Source organism: Poromitra crassiceps (assembly GCF_964638095.1).
Source record: "Poromitra crassiceps genome assembly, chromosome: 18".
NCBI classification, from domain to species: Eukaryota; Metazoa; Chordata; class Actinopteri; order Beryciformes; family Melamphaidae; genus Poromitra; species Poromitra crassiceps.
In genome coordinates, this window is record NC_139636.1 from 18,954,662 (window position 1) to 18,978,328 (window position 23,667).

The 23,667-nt window shown below is 43.7% G+C and overlaps 1 protein-coding gene across 2 annotated transcripts in view; it reads left to right on the forward strand.

The window, feature by feature from the left end:
• Window positions 1-19,257, forward strand: part of LOC310793173 (homeodomain-interacting protein kinase 3-like) — a 51,283-nt gene extending 32,026 nt beyond the window's left edge. Inside the window, exons 8-19 of one of the 2 annotated variants that reach the window (XM_083654930.1) lie at window positions 789-973; window positions 2,635-2,800; window positions 3,383-3,479; window positions 3,728-3,822; window positions 3,957-4,102; window positions 4,657-4,686; window positions 6,361-6,522; window positions 7,294-7,665; window positions 8,968-9,129; window positions 9,739-10,016; window positions 13,843-13,997; window positions 14,742-19,257. In XM_083654930.1, the coding sequence (XP_083511056.1) occupies window positions 789-973; window positions 2,635-2,800; window positions 3,383-3,479; window positions 3,728-3,822; window positions 3,957-4,102; window positions 4,657-4,686; window positions 6,361-6,522; window positions 7,294-7,665; window positions 8,968-9,129; window positions 9,739-10,016; window positions 13,843-13,997; window positions 14,742-15,305 (2,412 nt within the window). In that variant the 3' untranslated portion in view covers window positions 15,306-19,257. The remainder of the gene's footprint in view (window positions 1-788; window positions 974-2,634; window positions 2,801-3,382; window positions 3,480-3,727; window positions 3,823-3,956; window positions 4,103-4,656; window positions 4,687-6,360; window positions 6,523-7,293; window positions 7,666-8,967; window positions 9,130-9,738; window positions 10,017-13,842; window positions 13,998-14,741) is intronic. The other variant, XM_083654931.1, reaches the window with a different exon arrangement.
• The last annotated feature ends 4,410 nt before the right edge of the window (window positions 19,258-23,667 follow it).

Genomic DNA, 23,667 nt, shown 5'->3' on the forward strand with positions numbered 1-23,667 from the left:
CACGTTGCAATTGGTTCTTGAAAGTCGGATACGGAGGTCACGCTGATGACGGCGATGTAAAGCGTTGGAGGAAACGGTAGTGCAGCCAGAGATTCAAATCAATACAGCCACAGTCGTGTGATCTCATCAGATCTGATCTTCAGAATCAGATCATATTGATCGCTCGCTACACTGACACTCGTTGTCTGTGTTGAAATATGCAGCTCTGTCAGGCGTTCCTAAATCTATTAATTCATTGATTCTTATAGATTTTCTCTCTCACTATCAGTGTTAGGGGTAACACATTACAAAGGTAACATATTACAGCTAATATATTACTTTTAGCAGTAACTCAGTAATAAACGTATTACCAATAGGATTTCAGTAATATTATACCAGTTACTTTGTCAAGTAACACAAGTTACAAATTTAGTTAATTTAAAAAAAAATCAAAGCACATATTTAAATAAAGATAGAATCATTTCTTAATCAAATTGTGTTTTTATGTAAATAACCACTATAGATGACAATAACGAAGGAAAAGGATAACATTTAGAATTTTAGACTGTTTACACTGACTTCAAGAGGGTTGAAATTCTTTTTCAGGATGGTTCCGGGGCGCCGATGTTATTCTGCTACTGCTGTAATTTTGGTGAAACAAATGCAAAAGTAGTGTAATAAGTAACGAGTTACTCTACACAGAGAGTAATATTGTAAAGTCACTTATTACTTTCAAATGAAGGTAACTAGTATAATGTAGTATATTACATTTTGAAAGTAACTTGCCCAACAACACTGCTCACTATCAGGTGAACTTGGTGCTGAGTCCCGATGGCAGCGACGTGCAAGCGGAGAAGAGTGACAGGAGGGAATTTGTGTCTCTGCTGAAGACCATGCTGCTGATCGATGCCGAGGAGAGGACCGTTCCCTCCAACGTCCTCAACCACCCCTTCCTCACCATGACTCATCTGCTGGACTACCCACACAGCAACCAGTAAGCCACACACCAAACACACTCAAGTACCCCGCACTGCAGTGTGCAGAATCTCAACCCCTCTCCCCTCTCCCCAATGTGCCACTTGGAGCGTCAAGATCTGCGCTGCTCCCCATCTGCCATGTGAGAGATGCAGAGTTCTCTATAAAATCACCTGTAACTCGCTTTATTCTGAACCGGTTTTCATGAAATTTTGTTTCTTATAAACGTGAGAAATTGAACATGATAAAGGTTACCTGTGCCCTTGTTTGTTTTAGCTTGTGCATTTCTGTGTGTGTGAGCACTTTGAGAGCAATGCAAACCAAAGTCAAATCCCTTGAATTAAATTCAGTTACTGGGGGTGGATCTAATCAGCTTTATGCAGAATTATAGCACTGTATATTTATAACTGATTGCTTGGAATATACAGATCTACATTCTGTGAATACACGTGAATACCATTATCAATGCCAATGAAATGCCATAATATGCTTCTCATGACTTCAACATTTATTTTCAAAGATACTCAGTGCAGCAGTAAAATAAACAAATAAATACATAAATAAAAATAAATAAATACACATTAAGCCCAAATGCCATTGAGATCAGAGTTCTTACATTAGGCTACTACCGTAGTTACATTATGGTACAGACATACAGTAAACGTGCAGTCAGATATAAATAGGCTATACAACACTAGATACAAAAAACAACATAAATGCTAGTATAATAAAATGTAAAGTATCAACTGCAAGACATTGACGGAATATCATCACCTCCTGCTCCTTCCTAATATTTTTCTGATAAAATGATGGCATTATATCATTACAAAGTCTTCATTTTAACAGATTCACTTGCACAAGAACGAAATTAAAACACCCAAAACTGCTTGTCAATCAAATGCATAACATATTTTCGTGACAGTCTCACTTACTCCCATGGCTTATATTTTTGATGCAGTCCATGATGTGTCCCTGGTGCTTGCGTCTGTCTCTGCTTTGATACTTGAAATAAGTCTTCTTCTTCTGCTTGTTTTACGGTGGTAACTTGGCATGCAACTTATGGCCATTACCGCCACATCAGTTGAAATTGAGACGGCACCTCTGAAAAAAGCAGACGTAGTCCAACGATGTTGGGCTACGCCCACGTTGAGCTTCTGCACACTGCAGTGAGGGGCCTCTCAACACACTTGACATACCAAATATGCAGAGGCCATCTAAGGGTGTAAAATTGCAATCCGATGATTCAATTTCAGTTCTTTCTGCACAGTTCCAGTGCCTCACATTATGCTCCAGATGTCATCCCATTCATTTCAATACTTCCACAAAGTATAATGCTCTGTAAATGTCAGGGGATTCAGTCAACAATGAAGAAACTTATGTGAAGCGTTACACAATGGCACTAGTTCAGAGCATTACATTTATTTTCAAGGCAAAACATAAAGCTTCAATTGTGTCTACATATTTTCACCAACTTTTTCTAGCCTACACCTTCTATTTTACAAAACAACTTAATGCAATATTAGTTGATATTAATCAATCCCAACTTTTCATTTCAGTCCAGTTGGTTTTCTTACTTCTCCATAGTATCCACTATTGTGCATGGGCTTATTGACTGTGGCATAAACACACAACGTAGCATTTTCCTCCTCATCCAACCATGACTCCTCTGATCTCCCGCAGCGTTCAGTCGTGTTTCCACATCATGGACATGTGCCACAGCCGGCCCACCAATGCCCTGTATGACGCCATGAACCAGAACACGGTCCAGTACTCTAGACCTCCCATAGCCCCGCCCACCTCCTCTGGCATTCCTCTGGGCTACAGCAAGATACCAATGCACACTCAGGTAAGAGAGGGGTGTTAATGTGTGCATCTAGTATGCTTGTATCTGGATCCATTTTATGCCAATGATGACACATAAAAGAGAAGATCGTGGTGTGCACACACACTGGTGTTACGAGTTTTAAATGGCTTCCCCAGATTCTTTGAAAAAGAGATGCTGGTTTTTAGGTGGGATTCTTTTGAAGCTGCTGGCAAGCCACTGACATTCCCAAGTGCCTTCCATATAAAATGACACACCATCATAGAGTGTCTGGATTATTTCAGTCCGACAATTATGACATTACATGTTGTCTTTTGGTGACATCCAGGGTTTTTCCAGGGCACAGAATATATAAATGTCTATAAATATGCCCCGACATATAACCTAATCTTTGGTTATGTAGTAATGCACTGTGTAAGTTTTGTCACATTTTACCATTCAACTAATGTTGCCACCTTTGGGGGAGAACGTGCTATTGCATATCATCACAGTATATTGACTTCAGATGTGATAATTATTGTGATCAAGGCGAGTTAATAATTTTACTCACACATCTTTGCTCCCTCAATTTCTCCCGTTCCTCTGTCTTCTCTGCCACCGCCTCAGGCTCTGACCCAGTCAGCTCCCTCAGTGTTGCACCCTGCGTTCGGGTGCAACGACTCATTCCCGCCTGCTCTCATTCTCTGCCCTCCAACCATGCAAGGTATGCAAGCCGCAATCAGAAAAGTGCAAGTGGTTATCGCACCAATTACACTGCTACACATCCTTTATACTGAAGTGACACATTGGTCAAATCCAACACATAATGCCTTAGTACTTTCATGATGTATTTGCATCATCCAAGCTTAGCATATCCAGGATGCTATCGACTTTATACATGTAACTAAATATCTGTTGATGTGTTTTGTGTGCTGAATGAAACAAATATGCCTTTATTTTTATTTTCTTAAGGTAACCTTAACCAGCCAGGAGGGTATACTGTTCCTATGGTAACTCAAGCCCCTCCCATACAGCCCCTACCCATGAGGCCTGCGGTGATAGCACAGGCAAGTTATTATTGTTCGATTATTATTAATATTTGATTAATTCAGTCAGTGACTACTTTTGAATGCTAGTCATACAGTAGATGGGTAGAGTATCACAAAGCATCCATAATGTCTCCCCTCTGTGGGTGTATCAGGCCTGGTCGAGTCGGGGCCAGCAGCTCCTGGTGCCTGCAGCCTGGCAGCAGATGACTGCGGTGGGCCCTCCTCCCTCTCACCCCCCTCCTCTGCCCCCATCCTCCCTGACTGGCGACACTGGCCCACAGAGGATCAGCGACTGGGGGTGAGTCACCCGCCCACTCCTGGAAATTCCCTGCTGTAGAACTTCCACTGTTCAACGGATTTCTGTAACATTGACATTTTTAAAAGGTTAACCCAGAGGGAGTTTTCCAATTTGAGGTTTACCCAGAGGGAGTTTTACTATAGAGTTTTGCTAATTAGTAGTCCTCAACATTTTTTTTTAGCTTGTTTCTCACATGCATCACATTAGATGGAGAGTTTTTGAATTCACTTAAAAAGTTCTAGAATAGAACATTTGTGCAGTATGCCTGAAAAACTAGATCTCATCTTTGGTCCTTTTACACTCATGGAAACTTGTCATATATAATCTTTGCTCCAGTAAAGTTTTTTAAACCATCAGCATACTACTGTAAATGTCATTTTGACAATCTATTTTTCCTACATTTTCTACAGTATGACATCTCTTCATATTAAAGGATAAAGCTGGTGTTTTTTTAATGCATTGCTTACCATCAACAAATCCTATGAAAATAACAAAAGCAACAATGTGTTTGCTCTACTCCTGTTACTTTCTGACTTCCCATCTACTGTTTTTAGCCTTCAACCCCAAAGTCATTGGATGCAATGGTGAGCTAAAAACCTTTACTTGAAAAAGGTCTTGTAACCAAAACGTTGTATATTAATTTATCCTGATTGAGCAAGTGAGGACAGTGTGCGGGTGTCCCTTCTTTAAAGCAAAAAAACAACCTTGAAATACAGCTTACATATACATTGTTTCAATTTTAAAAATCATCAACTGCTACCACGAAAAGTGAGACTGTTGTAGTTATTATTACCAAATCAAATTAAAATGGGAACATATTCTTCATTATGCCGGGGACTCACTATCTCCGGTGCTACGGAAGTACTTTCCCCGAGTTCACAAACATGCAGGTTGTTTGAGGAAAAAGCTGGTCCGGTGCATGGCGATCATGATGAAATATGCTGCCCAGAGCAACAGCATGGCTCTGTCATGTGTTTTTAACACATTGACTGCCAGACGTTTTTTTTTGCTGTAGGTAGCTTCTGCCAAGCCGTTTTTTGAGGATTATGGCTCATTTTATAAGAGCCGAGGATTCGTTTCAGCTTGGAGTTTGTGAACATACAATATCTCAAAAGTACTAATAGAATGTGTACTTTCTCTGTCTAAAAGAGTTAGTTTGTAGAGTTAGTAGTTATGTAAGCATTAGCAGTTGAATACAGCATGGTTTTAGCGTGAAAAAGAATATTCAGAGATAAACGGCTTTTTGTGAAATTGGATGGAACGGTCACTTTAACCATTCATTTTTGGCTCTCTCTCTCTCTCTCTCCCTCCCCCTCTCGCTCTCTCTCTCTCTCTCCCTCCCTCTCGCTCTCCCTCCCTCTCTCTCTCTCTCTCTCTCTCTCTCTCTCTCCCTCCCTCTCGAGTTGCTTCAACTCCGCCCTCCGTGGGCGGACAAGCTTGTCACCAGTCAGTGCTTTGCTGCTCTCCTGTGCCTGCATGTCTGGGCCGCTGTTTGAGGAAGTCGGGATGGACTCGCTCGTTTGGAGTTTTGGTTGAGAGAAGCTTTTGCGATTCTGGTCATATTTATGCTGCGTGTTTCAAAGTGTGTTCCTCCACCTGTAATCTATCACCCGATCATAGTAGATCGGCTGAATCTATTATGTAAATTTGCAATCCCGCATCGCCAGCAATCAGCGCGAAAAGGAGAATGGCTGGGCTGAGAATGGCTTGACAAGTTAAAAAAATGCTTTCCTTTCTCTAGCCAGGAGAGCACTGTTGCCACTTAGTGGGTCGGTGGAATGGGTTGTAAACGTTCGGTGGCTCCAATAATTATATAAGAGATGTAAAAGGCTTAGATGCACAACCCACCGTCAAAAAAAAAAAATCGATGCCAAAAACGTGTAAACACGTTGTTGGCAGGGAACAGCTGGATTCTGAAAACGTGTTCATACGTTGTTGGCAGTGAATGTGTTAATTGTTTAATAGTTTTAATACAGTGGAGTTTTATGGCTGCTGCTGGGACATGGCTTTATTGGACACTGGCTACATGGACGAGACTTGTTGCCAAAACAAAACCATTGCTGATTTTGTTGTCATAGGATTTGTTGACTGTAAGCATTAAGCAACGCATTACAAACACCAGCCTTATTTTTCAAGTCATTTTCTCAGGGTCTGTTATGGATTTGGTCATTTTCATTATAACATACTTCTTATCCTCATGGCATGTTCTGTCCAAAATAGTTGTGCTGTATTTTTCTTAAATTTCACGCCTTTTACAGGAAAGTGCATCCCCACAGCAGCCACTACAACGCCATGATGCAGCAGCCTCTCCTGACCAACCAGATGCCAGCCCTCTCTGCTCCTCAGCCAGTCAACATTGGCGTAGCTCATGTCGTGTGGCCACAGCCGGCCAATAAAAGGAACAGACACAGTCACAACAGGTGAGATTCTGGACCTGTCTCATGTCTTTGTAGCTGCTCATGCTAATGGCCTGTTCCTTTATCGCAAAATAACTGATGTGGAGGCTAAATGACGTCACATCCGTTTTGTTAGGATTGCATTTGCAGAAAACTGGAGCTGGGAAGTTCACTGTTGCGAGTCAGCTCTTGGTCAGATCCAGTCGCTAGCCATTGGTAGCAATAACAGTTGATAACAAGGCATTTTGCGCATACAAACACTGCAGCCTCATGTCCACACAGATAGAAGTTAGGCAGTGCTGTGTGTACAGCTGATTTAATGAGACACAAACAAGACAGAAGTGCTAATAAACAGCATTTACTACGATTATAACAGCCATCTTGGATTTTTGAGGTCTGGGCTGCTGGGGCTCCTACGAGTTTGGAATGGGAAATACCAGCTCTGGTGACGTCACCGTCCCAGCTCATGAAGAATGCACGATAACTACCCACTTATTTTTCTGTTTATTCCATCAGCGATAGAGGTTACCATCCCTATTGAATGGTGCCAAATTTTTACCTGCATGTTCCCCCGACTCACATTCCCTGGAAAGTTGATGCCCGATGGCAACACATCATGACTGATTAATCTAGGGTCATTTCACTGTTTGGTGTATTTGATGAGTCCAGTTAGGTGAAATCATTAAGTGTGGTCTGACTGAAATAAGGACACAAGGGTCACTGTCAACATTGTTCTCTGCCATTTTATTTGCTTGATTGATCAACTATGTTCTTCCTGTTCCTCTCCATTTGAAGGAACTTGTCACACCCCGGCAATATCCACATATCCATGTGTCGGTCACCCAAGATTTCCGGCCCCGTTGGCCAGGCGGTGGCAGGAAGGCAGCAGCCTCGGAGGAAGGGCCCTCCGCAGAAAGGCAGGAAACAGGATGTCCCGCACACGGATGAAGAGGATGACGACGCGGAGGATGAAGAGAGCTGCTTCAAACAGGCGGTGCCAAACGGCAACACGCTGCCGGACACCGCCGGTCAGCAGCAGCGAGATGTGGCGGTCATAATGGGCGACACGCCAAGCCCCGCCCCCAGCGTGGTCAGCATCCTCAGCGAGCCCACAGATGGAGAGGAAGAGGCGGAGGACGAAGGCGGCCGGAGGTGCCACCTGAGAAAGTGAGTAACAATGAAGATATCTGGAATGAGAAGAGATGAAGGGGCCATACATTAGGGATATGAAGGAAAGTCGTAGAGAGTCGGGGTTCGAGGGGTGGCTATGGGGAGTGGCTAGGAGTATGTGGCTGGTGGACCATTTTGACCATGTTGAAAACGATTAGCCGTGTTGTAGAGTTACCCCCAAATGTTGCCTAAAGTGCCATAAGGCTGAATGGCCACACCACTGCGCCGTGGGCTTCAAGGTATTTGTGTCTGGGCAGACATGGATGTCGACTGCATCTTGACTTGTTGGCGGAGGCATACAACCGTGATGCAGTTCTTTCTTTCTTCCTTATTTTTTTTTTTTTAAATGAACAGGTGGCTTTTCCTTTCTTGCTGCTCAGTCCCACAGTCAGTGCAGTGTCGGTTGGACATCACTCAGTTGTCCCAGGACTTATTCCGAGTGCATCTGCCCACCCGACAGCCTTTTCTTCCCAGGAGAGATGGATCTGTGCGCCTCGGCAACTGTACAGTCCCTGACGTGCGTCAACATCTCCATCTCACATAAACAAAGAAAACTGTCCAGTTTACTGGCCATCTTGGTTTTGGCATTGGGAGTAAGGCCTGATGTCATATGTGGGAAATTAGTTTCACTAAGTTTTCATTGTGCTCAACAAGTTAGACCTATTTGAAGCGAGGAAAGAGATGGCGATATAGAAGAGAGTGCCTTTATCTATTTCCTAAGTGGCCTTTTTATTAATTTAAATCCCTTTTATTTAGGGAAAAATAGCATTTTGTCAGTGTTGGGGGGACTAACAATTGAAAATGACAATGCCAGATGGGTTTTGGCCTTTGTAATCTTAACATTATCCACATAAATAACCAAACTATTATGGTGTATCAGCGAAAATAATTGTTGTTTTTCATAGACTACTACATATTAGCTAGATATAGCAGTGAATTTAAGCTAACCTGGTAGCTAGCTACTGTTAGCATAATGTGTGCACAATGATGACAATTATCTCTGACCAGTGAGTAGTCTGCAGTGTTTTCACGTCACCTTTTGGTATCGCCTCAGCTCACTTGGAACCTCGGCGGAGGTGGTATTTAAAAAAGTGCCAGGTGTAGTACCTGGTACTTGTCCAATGGAAAACCAAAAAAGTAGAATTGGGTCGAGCTGGTACCTAGCAATGGAAAAGTGTGCCAACACAGGCACACTTAAGCAAGTTGTGAAGCCAGGCGGGAGATAATGGAGCCTGCAGAAAATTCCAGTGGGTTGTATTTTTGTTGTTGTTAACCTCAGCCATGTTGTCCTGTCGTTAGGTGCAAAAGGGAGTGTGTGTGTGAGGCGTGCAGGAACACCAGTGTGTCCATGGAGAGAGTTTGCTCCCTTAGCAGCCCTGACAGCAGCCTCAGCACCGGTTCCTCTGCCTCCAACTCGCTGCAGTCCAGCCCCTCTCTCTCACCATGCAAGAGACCCAACAGGTAGGCTAGTGCTTTGTCGGTGTGCGTTTCTGCCCAAAGTCTCCACAAATATATCAAACCTGCTTAAGTTGCATATGAATAGTTTAAGGGGGTTAGTTGAGGTTGTGGGAGCTGAGCTCTAGTTGGTGCTCAAAGGCGACATTCCATTGCACTGTCAGGCATCATTAGCCTGGTAAACCATCCGGTCACGTGAACTCACACTCTCTTTCATTCTGCTGGACCATCTGGCCTCCAGCTCCAGCTTTTTAATAGCAATCAACGCACTGTGCTTGGTGTTTTTTTAAACGCAGAGACGGGGCGCTTTCTAAAGTTGTAACGTTTTAGTGGAGTGCACCACCACTTTTTTGTAGGCCAAACAGTCACAACAAAGAAGAGACAGGGTTTATGTTAGGTTGGCAGCCAACAGTTTACTACAACAACTGTAATAATCAGAATGAAAATGAACAAAGGATAAACTGAAAACTTGGTAGTAATGGATAATTCCCAGAAAGTCTCTGAAACGTACTGGCTGTTTTGTAGGAGTTAATTGCTGTGTGTTAGTTGTACCCAAGTACTGTTAACTGATAGTGGCATATTGTGAGCACTCCTTTAAAGTCTGATTCTGTCCAGCATGTCGGAGGATGACGGCCACGAGAGCGGCTGTGACACGGTGGAGGGCTCCCCCACGTCCGACACGTCCACCTCCCCCCGCGGCAACAGTCCATACCGTTACCTCCACAACAGTAACCACAACACCCGCCCGCCCCTGGCCGCCATGGTGGCGCGACTGGCTGCTCCCGTGGCCCAGGGCAGGAGCCCCCGCGGCGTCAGGACCATGGTGGTTCCACCAATGAGAGTACAGAACAACAACAACACCCGGCGGCCAGAGGAGCGGGTTCAGAGAACTGGTCAGTGGCACTGTTGAGCCTTCTAGCAGGGAACAGCTGAGGTTTCTGTTTGTATGTGTCTTTTGTTTGTATATATATAATGGAGAGACTTAGTGTCTATTTTGGGATGTTTTACCATTTGTTTATTGGAGTTTGCCCTTATTAGCTAAGCCTGTTTTGTGTCTGTGTTTTTAAAGTGTATTTGTTCATTTTGGTTGAAGATTCATACTCCTTTGCCATAACAGTGCCTGTATTTCTCCACCTGTTAAGTGGACTGTCACCTGTGCTTTGGCGGTGTCTGCTTTGCAGGTCATGTGGAAGCAGGGGCTTACCGCCCTCTAGTGGGCCATAGAGGCTATAACAGGTGATCAAGAGACATCAGCAGTGAACTGGCCATGCTCTAATACCACAGAGATGCATCCTTACTAGGCAATGTTAGTGTTGTTGAAGAAGCCTCTTTTACAACTTTCCCTCTATCCAACCAATCCAAGCACAAGTTTACTTGAAGCAAAAGTTTCCAAGGAAGAAAAAGCTTTCTTTTTTACATTTCAAATGCAGATTGTGTTCATGTCCTTGCCTTATTATACATGGTTGGATTTGTTTCAACCAATATTTCTTAAAATATGTATAAATCTATAGGCTACATATTTTATAATTTGCCTATATCTAATCATGTAAGATTAAATGTCTCAAGTTAAAACTATATTTAACAATCTTACATATGCCAGGTGGTTCCTTGGAGCAGAGGCAAAGGTGGATGCATCTCTGTATTGGATCAAAGCATGTGGTTTTCTCTGCTGGTTCTTGCCACACAGCAAACTTGCCTTAAGTCACTGATCTCAGTTCAGTTTAAATTTCTCTATTTTCACCCAATGAGCATTTTATTAAGGGGGCAAGAGAATTTAAACTGATGTAGATCAGAGTTTAAGGATCAACGTTCCTCCTCAGGTGCCTTCTCTGAGTGCCAACAATCTAGTTTGATTCTCGTATCTTTCTTTTTCTCTAACCTTATGGATTTGATTACGGTAGATTGTTTTATGGAAAAAAGATTCCCAACCATTTTATTTGAAGGCAAGTTGAACGATTCCTTGATGGCAGCAGAAATGACTGTGATCATAACATGCTAAATTGTAATTCCTCTACTACACCACTAGCTCAAAACATTTAATCTGTAGTAGGTAATTTTCTTGTGTTCATTGAGTCAGATCCCTGGTAGGGGTGTTGCAATTTAGTTCTTGATAATTAATGTATATTGAACTTTGGCTGTGGATTTCTGGCAGTCCTCTCAGCTCTATTCAAACTGAACTTGGAGAGGGCCTATCATTTTAATTATTGCCAATGGCATTCGTAATGTTAACCCACCATGAATGTCCCATATCTGCAATTTTTACAAGCAAGAAAAGGATTAAATCGGACTAAATTACCACCTGTTTTGGCAAACTCACTGGCCATCTGGTAATAGCAATCCAGTTCTAATTGACATCACCATAACATAATAATAGGTTCCTCTATTATCGGCTGGCAGACTGTTGCAACACATGTAGACAGCGAGCTCAAATATCCTAATGGTGGTGCTGCATGGTGGAGACCGAGACGCATACAAAGCAGGAGAATAAAACAAATAAAATCCCATCTAAGATCAAAATCTCACAGCCCTATGTGTGCCAGCACTTTGGTCAGTAGGTCAGCTGTAGGCAGCCATCTAGATAAAGCCTTGTATCACGGCTAGTGGAGCATTTTATCCTGTGAAGGAAAATGATTGTTAGTAATACTGTAGTCTGTAGTGGAAATAAATGCTTGTTAGACCAACCAGATAAGTGAGCGTGCTCGCGCGCATGCATGCTGCACACACACACACACACACACACACACACACACACACACACACACACACACACACACACACACACACACACACACAGAAGTATAGATCACAATGTTTTATAGCTACGTAGGCTACTAGTAGGAATTTATGAATGATCCTTATGGAATAACACACGTAAAAAATAAACATTTCATGTCCTTCCCCAGCAAAACTACGGTAATCTATTTTGAGTGGAGCTTTTCTCTTTTTCAAATATTCCTGAAAAGTGACGACATGATCCCAGCCTGATAGTTCCACAAGAGTACAAAACCGCTGCCAGTGTAGGTTGTCCCATTCATTCTCATTCAGTTTATTGCTGTAGTCTTACTACGGGGCAACAGAGGAACCCTGACCCACTCAATGACATAAGAGCATTGTGGGTTGCTATAAATATCTACACTGCACTAGCCATGCTGCTGTATGGGCACCATATGTTTGTAGCCATGCTGGGGCCGGTAACCTGGGCTACCCACACTGCACTAGCCATGCTGCTGTATTGGGCACCATGTGTTTGGAGCCACGCTGGGGCCGGTAAGCTGGGCTCGGACCAGTCACATCATCTGCTGCTCATTAGTCCGCCTGCCTGGTCATCCTCTCTGTGCGAGGAAGAGCTGCTCGCGAGTCGCCACAGACAAGAGTGCTGCACCGCTTCTATTAGTAGTTGGTTTTGCAGTCATGGTCTTAAAGGGTCACAACAGCGGGCCAAATGTTCACTTCTCTTTACGTGCAGCATTATTGTGAAGTGTAGTGGATATAGTGGCTAAACTGATGTCAACTATTCACTATCAGCTCAACTTAATGTGGGTGCACACTACACGATGGTGACCACATTAGACCTCCACTAAGCTGTTGGACACAAATAGAAAATAGTGAATAAAAATAAGTATGTATATATATATATATATATACATATACATACATATACATATACATACATATATATATATATATACACACATACATATATATAAAGCTTTATTAATCGGTTTGAAAATGTTGCTCTTGGATGGCATCTTGATTAAACCTATTCAATTCTACATGGACTCATCATCATGAGGTTCTTCTTCATGCATTTCCACAAAGGCCACTGCTCGTATTCTGTATTTTCAGCCAAAGTATTCCCTATCTGATTCTACTTTTCCTCTGCATTGCATGTTTTTCTCTCTCTTCAGGTTGTTGTTTGAAGTTCTGTACAGTCATTGCCGTGTTTCACTATCTTTCAGTCTTGCAGGTCATGTGGGCTAAAACCTGACCTGCCAGTGTTGTAGTACTACACTCCAGGACTTGGACTCTGGACTCATTTTCAGGACTCGTGACTCGACTTGGACTTGAGCACTGATGACTTGGACTCGAGCATTCATGCATTCAAAAGTTGGAGCCGAGGACTCGGACTTGTTGATATATATACATTTTATTATATGCCCTAATAATTTGGCATAAGATATTGATAGCTATATTAGCAACGTGACATTATTATTATGTTTTTGCAAGGGCAGGCATGTGTGTTTCAACTACATGTGGATCCACACTCATGTTCAGTAACTCTCATCTCAGGTAATGGGGATTCGACTCGGACTCTTCTTTGGTGACTCTGACTCAAACACTGGGGACTCATACTTTAGCTCAGGAGGTAGAGCGGGTCGGCCAATGACGCAAGGGTTGGCGGTTCGATCCCCGCTCCCTCCCAGCTGCTGTCGTGGTGTCCTTGGGCAAGACACCTAACCCTCCTTGCTCCCGATGGTGTGTAGGCACCCTGCGTGGCAGCCTGCCGCCATCGGTGTATGAATGGGTGAATGTAGACTACCTACTGATTGTAAAGCGCTTTGGATAAAAGCGCTATATAAATGCAGGCCATTTACCATTCATACTTGAGATATAGTGACGACGTGACTACAACACCGAAAACTGCCATCTTATCTCAGTTATATTTGCGGTGTGTCTTTTCCCTCAGACTCATTTGTGTCTTCTCCTCTCTTCTCCCAGTCTCAGAGTCCTGGTCCCAGTCCAGAGGACGCTGCAGCATTGCCGGACAACAGAGCGCGCCTTCCTCCGTCCCCCTCCTCCCCTCCGTCCCCCTCCTGCCCCGCCACCAGAATGTGTTGGGGCAGCAGCAGCACCACCCTCTGGGCTTTGGACAGGTGTGTTCGGTTACTTTACTTTCTCTTTAGTGTGTGTGTGTGTGTGTGTGTGTGTGTGTGGTGCTTAGTAGTCTACAAAGAAGGTCCTTTTTTAACTCTTCCCCTGCCAGAGTATTGGAATAAACTCGAGTAAAGAGTTAATAAGCTTAAACAACACAGCCTGCAAAATCACTTGTGGGTAGCAAGAACATCTATTTGTAAATTGTCCTCTGAGAAAAGTCCCAAAGCCACTGGGCTATAGTTGGTGGGATGCCTGAGAAACAGCAGAAATGGACAGATGTGGAAAACAACCTTCTGTTACTGCAAAGTTGAACACGGAGTGATGCCGCTGTACGCTGCATAAAAGACAATGAGGCTAGCCTTAAAACGTCCAATTCCCCATTCAGCCCTGGGAATGTATTTGTTGTGGCCCATTGTGTACATGCATGTGCACATTCTCCATTACAAACTGTGTCAATGCAGATGAATTTGACATTTTGGGGAAAATGATTTCAGCCTGGTGTTGAGCGACCATAATGCAATTCTGTTCTCATGTCAGTCCCTGTTTCAAGGGCTCTGTTAAAATGTCTCCAGTCAAATGTTTGTTTGTCTTTTGCTTTGTCTACCCTTTTTATTCACATTCGAATGGCAGATTGAGCCTTTTAACAAACTGCTGAAAACCACCAAGACTGCAGCTTTAGCAGTGTGGGGAGACAGCGGGCCTCTAACGCCCTTTTGTGCTTCTTTCTCTCCTCTCTCTCTCAGGTGCAGTACGGTTCCAACCACAGCAGCAAAGAGTGGAACGGCAACTATGGCCCGCTGCGGCCCCACGCCTACATCCCGCCTACCGTTCACACGCACCCCTTCACGCACCTGTCCCACAGCAGCCCCACGCACTCCTCCGCCGGCCCCCACACCCAGGGCCTACCCACACACGCCCTGCTGCCCTACCCTGGCACGGGGCCCCTCCCCCCCGCCGGCGCCCACCACCCCCACCCCATCCTGCCCTCTCGCCCGCCTCCACCCCCTCTCCTCCAGCCCGGCTATGGCCTCTCCCATCCCCAGGGCGGCGCCATAGTTCACCAGGTGACCCTGGGCCTCGGTGGCCACCCCCACCACCCTGGACACCTGCCTCCCCACCCCCACCGCCTCCTGCCATCCCCAACCATCCACCCCCACCACCAGCCGGCCTACCACCCCCACCAGTTCAAGCCCCACTTCCCGGCACCCCTGCCGCCTCACCCCTACATGGCTTCGCCTGCTGCCTACACCGGCTTCCCCCTCAGCCCCACCAAGCTCAGCCACCACCACCAGTTCTCCTATATCTGAGGAGCCGCACGGGGCAGCAGCAGTACGTCCTGATGCGGAAGGGGAATGGGAAGTGGACCGGGGCCGGGACCTGGGCGGGCCGGGCCAGCAGCCGGGCGCAAAACGGACATTTTTGATGACGACGTGGAAAATATGGTATAAGAGAGGGAGCGTCGATAGCGATGTATAATAGGAGAATGAGAAAGGAAAACAAAAAAGTAATGACGCCGATGAAGATGATTTATTGTGATGGGAGGATAATGACATTTTATGGCCTCTGTCAACGACGTCTTGAGTCGCGCTTGTGTTTAATTGCCTCAGAAAGACTTTCCTGCGAAATCATAATGGTCGATGGGAGGAATGATGGGTTCAAAAAACGGCAAAGCTTTATAAGAGCGCTTTGCGATATATAATAGCGAACGAATTCACAAATGACGACGATTAGGAAATTTGAATTCAGAATGTGTCCTTTGCACATTACCTCCTGTCATTTGTTGTTTCTGTATTGTAAAGAATATCAAAATAATTTGAGGCTGGGATCTTTTGTTGTCGTCGTTGTCTTCGGGCTGTTCAGCCTCCCTTTATCTCTGTTGCCTTGTAGCACGTGCTAGCCCGTCAGATCCGCGTTCGTCAAGCCATCCCAGTCTGTATTAACCAGGATTTAACGTTCCTATGTGTTGTTTCGGGGCAGACCCACCGCTGCCCACATCTTCTAGTGCCTTAAAAAAAACGGAGTCTACGACGTTACTTCAGGAGTTTCTAGGATTGTAAATGTAAAATGGGCTTGCAGCACTTGAACTTCAGACTCGTTTGAACGCGATGGGCTTAGCGGAGAGATGCAAGGATTATGCTTGTGATTATCATTTTCATTTTTCGGCAAATGTTAGGACTTCGGCTTTCTAACTCAGAGTATGGATTTACTTTAGCTAGAGGCTGCACATTTAGGGCTTTGACTGAATGAGCTTTTATGTACATAAAGAGTGATTTGATATTTTGATAATCGATTTCTATTCACTATAGTACTTAATTCATAACAGTATTGTCACTGTTTACTGTAACTGCAATACAATCTAGATAGCCTCTGGGTTGCCGTGTTTATGTTTTGCATTTAGGCTATACTGCATTAATGCGTTATTATGTTTTAGATTCTTGGGAGTGGCATGGACTAAAAACAAACAAAGCGATTTAGACATTAGCCATTTTTACTTTCAAAAATGCTTTTCAGTGTTTGGAATAACAATTCACAGTACGGTATAATCGCTGGGCTATTGAGTGTTAGAGGTGTATTGATAACCGTTTTTGTTTGTTTTTCTTCAAATATCCGTGTGAGACAAACCTTTCTCCATGTGTTGAAGCTTGTCGTTTATCAGTTTCGATACATTCCTTCAGGGTTGATGCATAGCCTTGATTTTGTTTTTCTTTTGGTTTTGTGTTTTTTGATTCCTGGCGTGTGTTGTAATCCTTTTACCTGTTATATCAGCTGGTATTTTACTCCAATCAGCACCAAAGACTGTTCATTAATCATTTCTGAAGCATGGTCACTACTATTTCTCCTTTCACCTCCAGCATACTGTTGCAATTATCAACATATTGGAATATATTATGAGATCTCTATTTTAAAAACAAAAACAACTGAGGTTGAGGGTTTTATTTTTCTTAGCTTTGTTTGGCGAATTGTATTTGGAATGTATAGATAATACGCTGCTATGTACTGATTATCTGCCACTTCCGTAGCTGTGAATTTAGAGGACTAATCTCGTTCCCACCCTGCAATTCTTATGTTTGTATTGTAGTTCTGATGACTAGATACAATAGAAGTGGGTTTATTTTGATCATAGAGTATACTGAATGGTATTCATATATGCTAGTGCCTATGTATATTGGCTTTGTTGTTTTGAAGTGATTGTAAACTGCTGTAATGGAAGTATGAGTTATTTTGTTTTTTTCTTTTTTATCCTGTTGCTTTTTTGGTGTGTGTGCGTGCGTGTGTGTTTTTGTGCGTGTGCATTTAGCATCAGTATTTCATCTTGAAGCGTAGTTTGGGTTCACCGTTGGATTCTGTAACCGGTGTGTCGTCAACGACCGGCGTGTCTCGACACAGCTTTTGTTTTGCTTCCGTTATCGGACTGTATTTGCCACTCTTTGTACTGTACAACTAGTGCCTTCTTCAAACAAGTGGCTGGCAGATTACGTCTTGCGTTGATACCAAGCAGTTGGAAATTTGTAGACTAGCTCTTTCTGAGGGGATCAGCTCCTGCTTTCAGATCACAAAACCCCAAAGTTCTTTGTTTATTCGATAAAATTAGGTCTGAAAACAATCTCCGTTTTTCTTTTCTTTTACAGAATCCTAAGAAAGTACAAGTCAGGGAATGTTTTAATTATGCTCACCAAGAACACCGTGCAGTACTCGAACATAGGGCCTGAAATGGACACAAATGCAAAGCTTTATTCTCACACCGTGAATGTATTTGTGAAACTCAAAAGTGTCTTTTGCCTTTTGGTTTGCAGATGTGACACTGTAACCGTTTTTGTTGCATTTGTGACGGCTACACAGAGTTCTCTCTCTCGTGTTTCTTTGTTGGATCAGAATGTCTACAGGATTTGTTGTATGCAGCTATTACCATAGGTTGATATCTCACCATGTGTGTCAGACAGTGAGGAGTTATTTCAACAATGCTTTATCGACTGTCCTACTCAATGTTTAGTTCCAAAGTTGCCCCCTTCCTGATGCATCTACTCTATTGTATTACAATGTAATGGTTTTGCTATGTTGCTTAAGAAATGGGTGTATTTTGTGTACTCGTCTGATATGCTACTGTGTTGGCAAACCCTGATCCTTAGACAAAACAAGAGAGGTGCATGGGAGTTCAGCTTTTGGAGTGCCGCCTAGAATTACAATGGATAGAACAGATTCAATTCCTTTAAGAATGTTGATTTGAAAAGGGAAAAAAATACGTTTTGTCCATTTTAATTGTGAGGTGTGTGGCATTTCTTGTCGATTCCCATGTCTTTTCTCTTTGTTTTTTCCCCCATCAGCTCAGCACCTGTGATGAGATGTCCACACGTTGCCACACTAAACCCTAATCCCCCCCACACCACCACCAATTTGGGTTGATTGCTTTGGATCTCAGCAGAACTAATCCCGCCCCCCACAGCCTTATACGGAGAGTTGCATCATCAAAGTCACTAGAGGGTCAGACAGTCCCAGATACAATGAGCACATGTTGGCCAGCAGCCTGAAGTTTAACAAAGCTTGGCCTGAGGACTATTCCTCAAGAAAGTGAGAGAAAATTGACCCTTTACTCACATAGTGCCTTCATTAGGCTGTATGGACTGATCCCTCATAAGAAACATCAATACTGCTATGATATGGCAATACCAAGAGTCAGGTCCATGTAAATAAAGCTGTTTTGATTCAGGTCTCCACATGACACAAATCCTAATGTTTTGATGAGCATGGGTCTCAACATCTCATTTGGGTACTGGGCTGAAAAACATAAATTAAATTCATATGACACCTGTTAGGTAGAACTCGTACCACGCCTTTATAATTATCGGGTTGACATTTAATATATTTAGACACAAATATGTAGACGTGATTGCTCAATTTAAAACTGTTACTGTTCTAAATGTGTGTAGATTGTGTGGCTTTATGATTTTTTGTTGTTTTGATTTTACTTAAATGCTACACTAGTTTTGACAATGTAGCAACTGCACTGTGCAATATACAACAATATGAGGATTGGGAAAATGATTATTGTTTTGGATGTAATGTGTGTCTTACCAGTTTGCGGTCGTTTTCTTTTCCCCCTCTAGTTCTCAGTGAGTTTCAATGTGACCAAGCCTTACGTACTTTGTCACAAAAAGCGGGTTCCTTCTTGGTGACTCTTATTGGTGAGTGTCAAATTAGAATTGATGGTGTACTATCATGTCAAGATTCACTTTGAATTAAAAAAAAGTATCTTTTGCTTCAGTCAGTGATGCTTGTTGTCTTTTTCTGGTGTAGGAGGAAGGATTTCTTCCACCAATTTCAGTTTTTGGCTAGGAAAATCAGGATGACAAGCAGCCTTTTATATTAGCTGCCGAAGTAAGTCTGAAATTTAAACCGTTTAACCTATGAATTAGAAGTACAGTGTTTACCAATGTAGGGCCCACTACAAATGATGAGCTTACTACTGTATTATTTAATAGACAATGAGCAGACTGTGGCTGCGCCCTCAGCTCCCCCACCAGGGGTCGCCTGGCTCCTGCTGTAGTTGTATCTGCCAGATCAGAGATCATACATTTTACAGCAAAGCAGCGCTGGCGCCGCATCACCTTGATATTTGGTTTTCTGATGAATGATGATGCAATGGGCTTGACGGTAAAAGGGACGTGAAGGACAGCGTGATTTATGCCGTCCCAAATGTGCGCCCTTCAGCGCTATATGTATGGATGAAGCGGGCCGTTGTGGCCAGTCTGTTCCTGTGATTTTTCCCATCATGACACCACAGAAGCAGCATGCTGCTCAGTATCCTGGATTCCTGGCAGAAGCTGCGTCAAGCTAGCCGGAGTTAACCCGAACAAGACCAGAAGCTAGGCAAATTCACCTTCAAAATAAAAGCGATACCTTCAGTTGTAGCTACTATCTATGAGTGATAGGCTACCTACTTTAGATGTGAAATAAATAAATGTTACGTTGTGGATGATTTGAACAAGAAACTACCAATGCAAGCAGCAGGTTGAAATTTCAATTCTACAAACATTTGTTAGTGTCGGGTTCTTCCATCTTCGGACATAAGTAGGAATATCCAGGCACTCCAGAAACTTCATTGGCTTTGTGACGTGCGAGTAGGCCTATTGCCAATCTGAACTGAGAAATGAATAATCAAGGGTCATGTCAGGGGGGTTTGCTTAATAGCCTGTTAGCTAACTCCTCTTTAGCAACATGCTGCCCTTCCAAGCTCACGAGGACATTGGACAAATTGATTGATTTTTTTTTTATTCATATAGGCAGAGAGAGAGGAGTTCATTCGTTGACCCCCCCCCCCCCCCCCCCCCCCAAAAGCAGCTCTGCCTCCAAGTTAAACGTGCACACTCACAGCCTCACAGCACTCCAATCCTCAAACTACACATCCTGGCAACGTGGACGCTTTTATTTTGAAGCCGAAGCTAGCTCTGTGTGAGTGTGTGTTGACGCAGCTCCGACTCCCAGTAGAGAGCATCTCAGTGGTAGAGATGGAGAGCACCTTACGGTCGCAGTAGGGACTTCACACCTCACGCAAACAAACACACACACGGGCAGAGAGACGCTCGAACGAGAGAAAGCCCTGCCTGTGTTGAGCTGACAGGCAGCCTCCCTCTCGGCATGCAGGCTCATGGAGAGGAGGAGAGCACCGGGGCCAGGTTGATCGGATGCCTTTCACCACAGCAGCGCCGTTAGATGATTCCCATTCAGGATTAACTGCTTGACCCAATGGCTCCCCAACATGCGCTCCTCTCCAGCAGCGGCAGCGGCCCCGGGGACGGCGGCGGGATACGCGCTTTCTCCCCGACGGCATGGCTCCCGGACGCCGGGGGGATGGTGTCCGTCAGCTCGCCGAGAAACGGGCAGAGGACGCGGGCGCTGGATGGGAGGCTGGCCCGGTGGTGTCTGAGCATCGGCACGGTGCTGATGGTGGTGATGCAGTGCTCCTTAGCCGCTGAAGGTAAGACACCTCTGAATGCCGCTGTGTGCTGTTATGCAACCTGTAAGAGTGGCCCTAATGCCCGGGTTACTTCATCTGCAGTTCACCAACAGTATGATGAAAGCAGTGATCAGATTGTAGGCTACATTAGAGAAATTACCCTCATTCCCATATTGTTTGGTTCATGCTGTTATATTATTAACATAACAGCATGAACCTAATGCTGCCCATTCTTTCTGTTCTAAATACTGGACCATTTACTGGACATGATACCATCTTCTTACTACTAATACAATTGAAGAGCCGATAGTGCACAGTTGCTCATGGCCACAGTTGCACATTTGCCCAGCTGTGATTTGCCCAACTGTGATGTCACTCTGGCAGTTGTGATGTCATCAGTGATGTCACTCGAACAACTGTGATTGAAGGGCTGATCTAATAATAATAATCTTACTAATATAATTGGGCAAAAATTGGCGCAGCGCACAATTGCACAACTGTGATGTCACTCGGGCAACTGTGATGTCATCATTAGTGATGTCACTCAAGCAGTTGTGATGCCATTAGTGATGTCATAAACCCTTCCAGGGTGTTGCTCAATGGTGATGTCACTTGGGCAGTTGTGATGTAATCAGTGATGTCACTCACCCATGGCGCATCATCTCCAGAGTCGCCATCCTATAGAATCGATTGGGCGCAGCGTGTGAAATTTATAGTATGTGATAATGATAACTAATAAGAAAAGATAAGATTCATATGTGCATCTGGAGCTGTTTTGGTGCTGAATGTTGTGGGTTTGCTTCAGACACAGGCAGGCTGTATAATTTTTTCACTTGGCTGACTAGATTGGCTTAAGTGTATTTTAAACCGGTGGTAGGCTATTTCTCATAGGACATCTCTTTAGTCTCACACAGGCCCTTAACTCACGTCACGTCCCCAGAGCGCAGTGCTGCTGTCGGTGTTGTGTTGCTCCGCTGTGTGCTGCGCCTTGTGCCTTGTGGCCACATCTACAACAGAGGAACAGGCACAGTGGCCGCTTCCATGTGTGGTGTAGACATGCCTTTGCATTAAGATGCAGAGGAAACTTTGTATTCAGTCCATTCATGCGTTGAGCCTGGAGGTCGTCAACCTTCCACAGATCCATAGGGAAGATGGTTCATATAGCACAGACAAATAATTGATAATCTCTTCCGTGCCTGCTGGAGGAAAACACAAAAATAGCAACAAGGAGACATTTACATGTTTTATTAACTGAGACAGGACTTCCTGCTTTGACTTGGAGCTTTTCTTCGAAGCATCAAAGTTGACTGAAATTCAACAAACCAGCACAATATTAAAAAACATCAACATTCACATTTTAATAATGCACATGATCTTAATAGCCTATTTTAAAAATAGCCTAATTATAGCATACTGGTATAATAATAATAGTAATAGTAATAATAATAATAATAATGATAATAATAGCCCAAAAGTTCATCCATTTTAATTTTATGTGCAACTTCATAATTATGTTGTATATTTATATAGATCAGAAACAGGTTTTTAGTTAAGGCACACATTTCAGTCAATTATTCAATTAGTATGCTTTAGTTATGCATTCTAAAAGCATTCAAAGTTGTTTGGCTGGGTACACAAAAGCGGCTCTGCCCCAGCCGACCTCCAGGTGTTGCTGTTTTTCATTTGTATTTTCATGTCGAGTCCAAACATCATCGATGTATAAAAAACCCGGGTGGAAATTTTGACTGTGTTCCTCTCATGGCCGGTCGGAAACTCATTCTGATTTGATGGAATCTTTTTTGTAGACTATATAGAAATATAGAAAACAAATGGATTTCAAGAAGAGTCACTCGAAAACCTGTGAATTGCGACAATCTTAAATGTATGTGTGTGTGTGTGTGTGTGTGTGTGTGTGTGTGTGTGTGTGTGTGTGTGTGTGTGTGTGTGTGTGTGTGTGTGTGTGTGTGTTGTACCCAACTAAATCATATCTAGACACAGTTACAGGTTCATGCCAAATGTAAAGGGGGAAAAAGCTGTATTTTGTTCTCACAGTAAAAAGCAAATCTCTGCTTGGTTTCAAAGTGTTCATTCTGTGTAAGCAGGTTGTACACATGCAGCGTGGACTTTCCCTTGGAAGAATGTTACATTCTGATAACTGTCACATTCAAGTTGTATTTCATACAGTACACCATTATACCCCAAAGTTTTCCACCAGGTTTTCAATGGTAAAAGTGAAAGAACCCCGGCAGCGACCCCTTGAGGCCGACACATGTTCTCTGGCTTGGGAACTGCACTGGCTGTCTGTCTGATTGGCCAGCTGCTGCTTGTTTGACTCCCTCACTGGTGAGTTGTTTGACTGGCTTGACGGATGGCTCACTCACTGGCTGTGGCTGCTCACTTGGCTGGCTGCTGGACTGATCTGCTCAATGATCTGCTCAATGCTTGCCTTGGTGGTGTGATGATGTATTTTCTGGCTAACTGGCTGGCTAGTCGGCAGAGCAATAGCTGAACAGCCATGTGACATATCTTGGCCCCAGAAGTGAGTTTCCCATTCATTTTCTCCATATAGACATTTTGAAAAATCCTTATATAACTAGTTTTAAGGCTGGAACCAAGCCAACCGTGACCTGCTGAATCGTGAGTGACCGTAAAACATTTTAACCTGGCAAGCCAGCTGAATTTGGAGCAAAAACAAAAAATAACAACGGGGGTTTGGC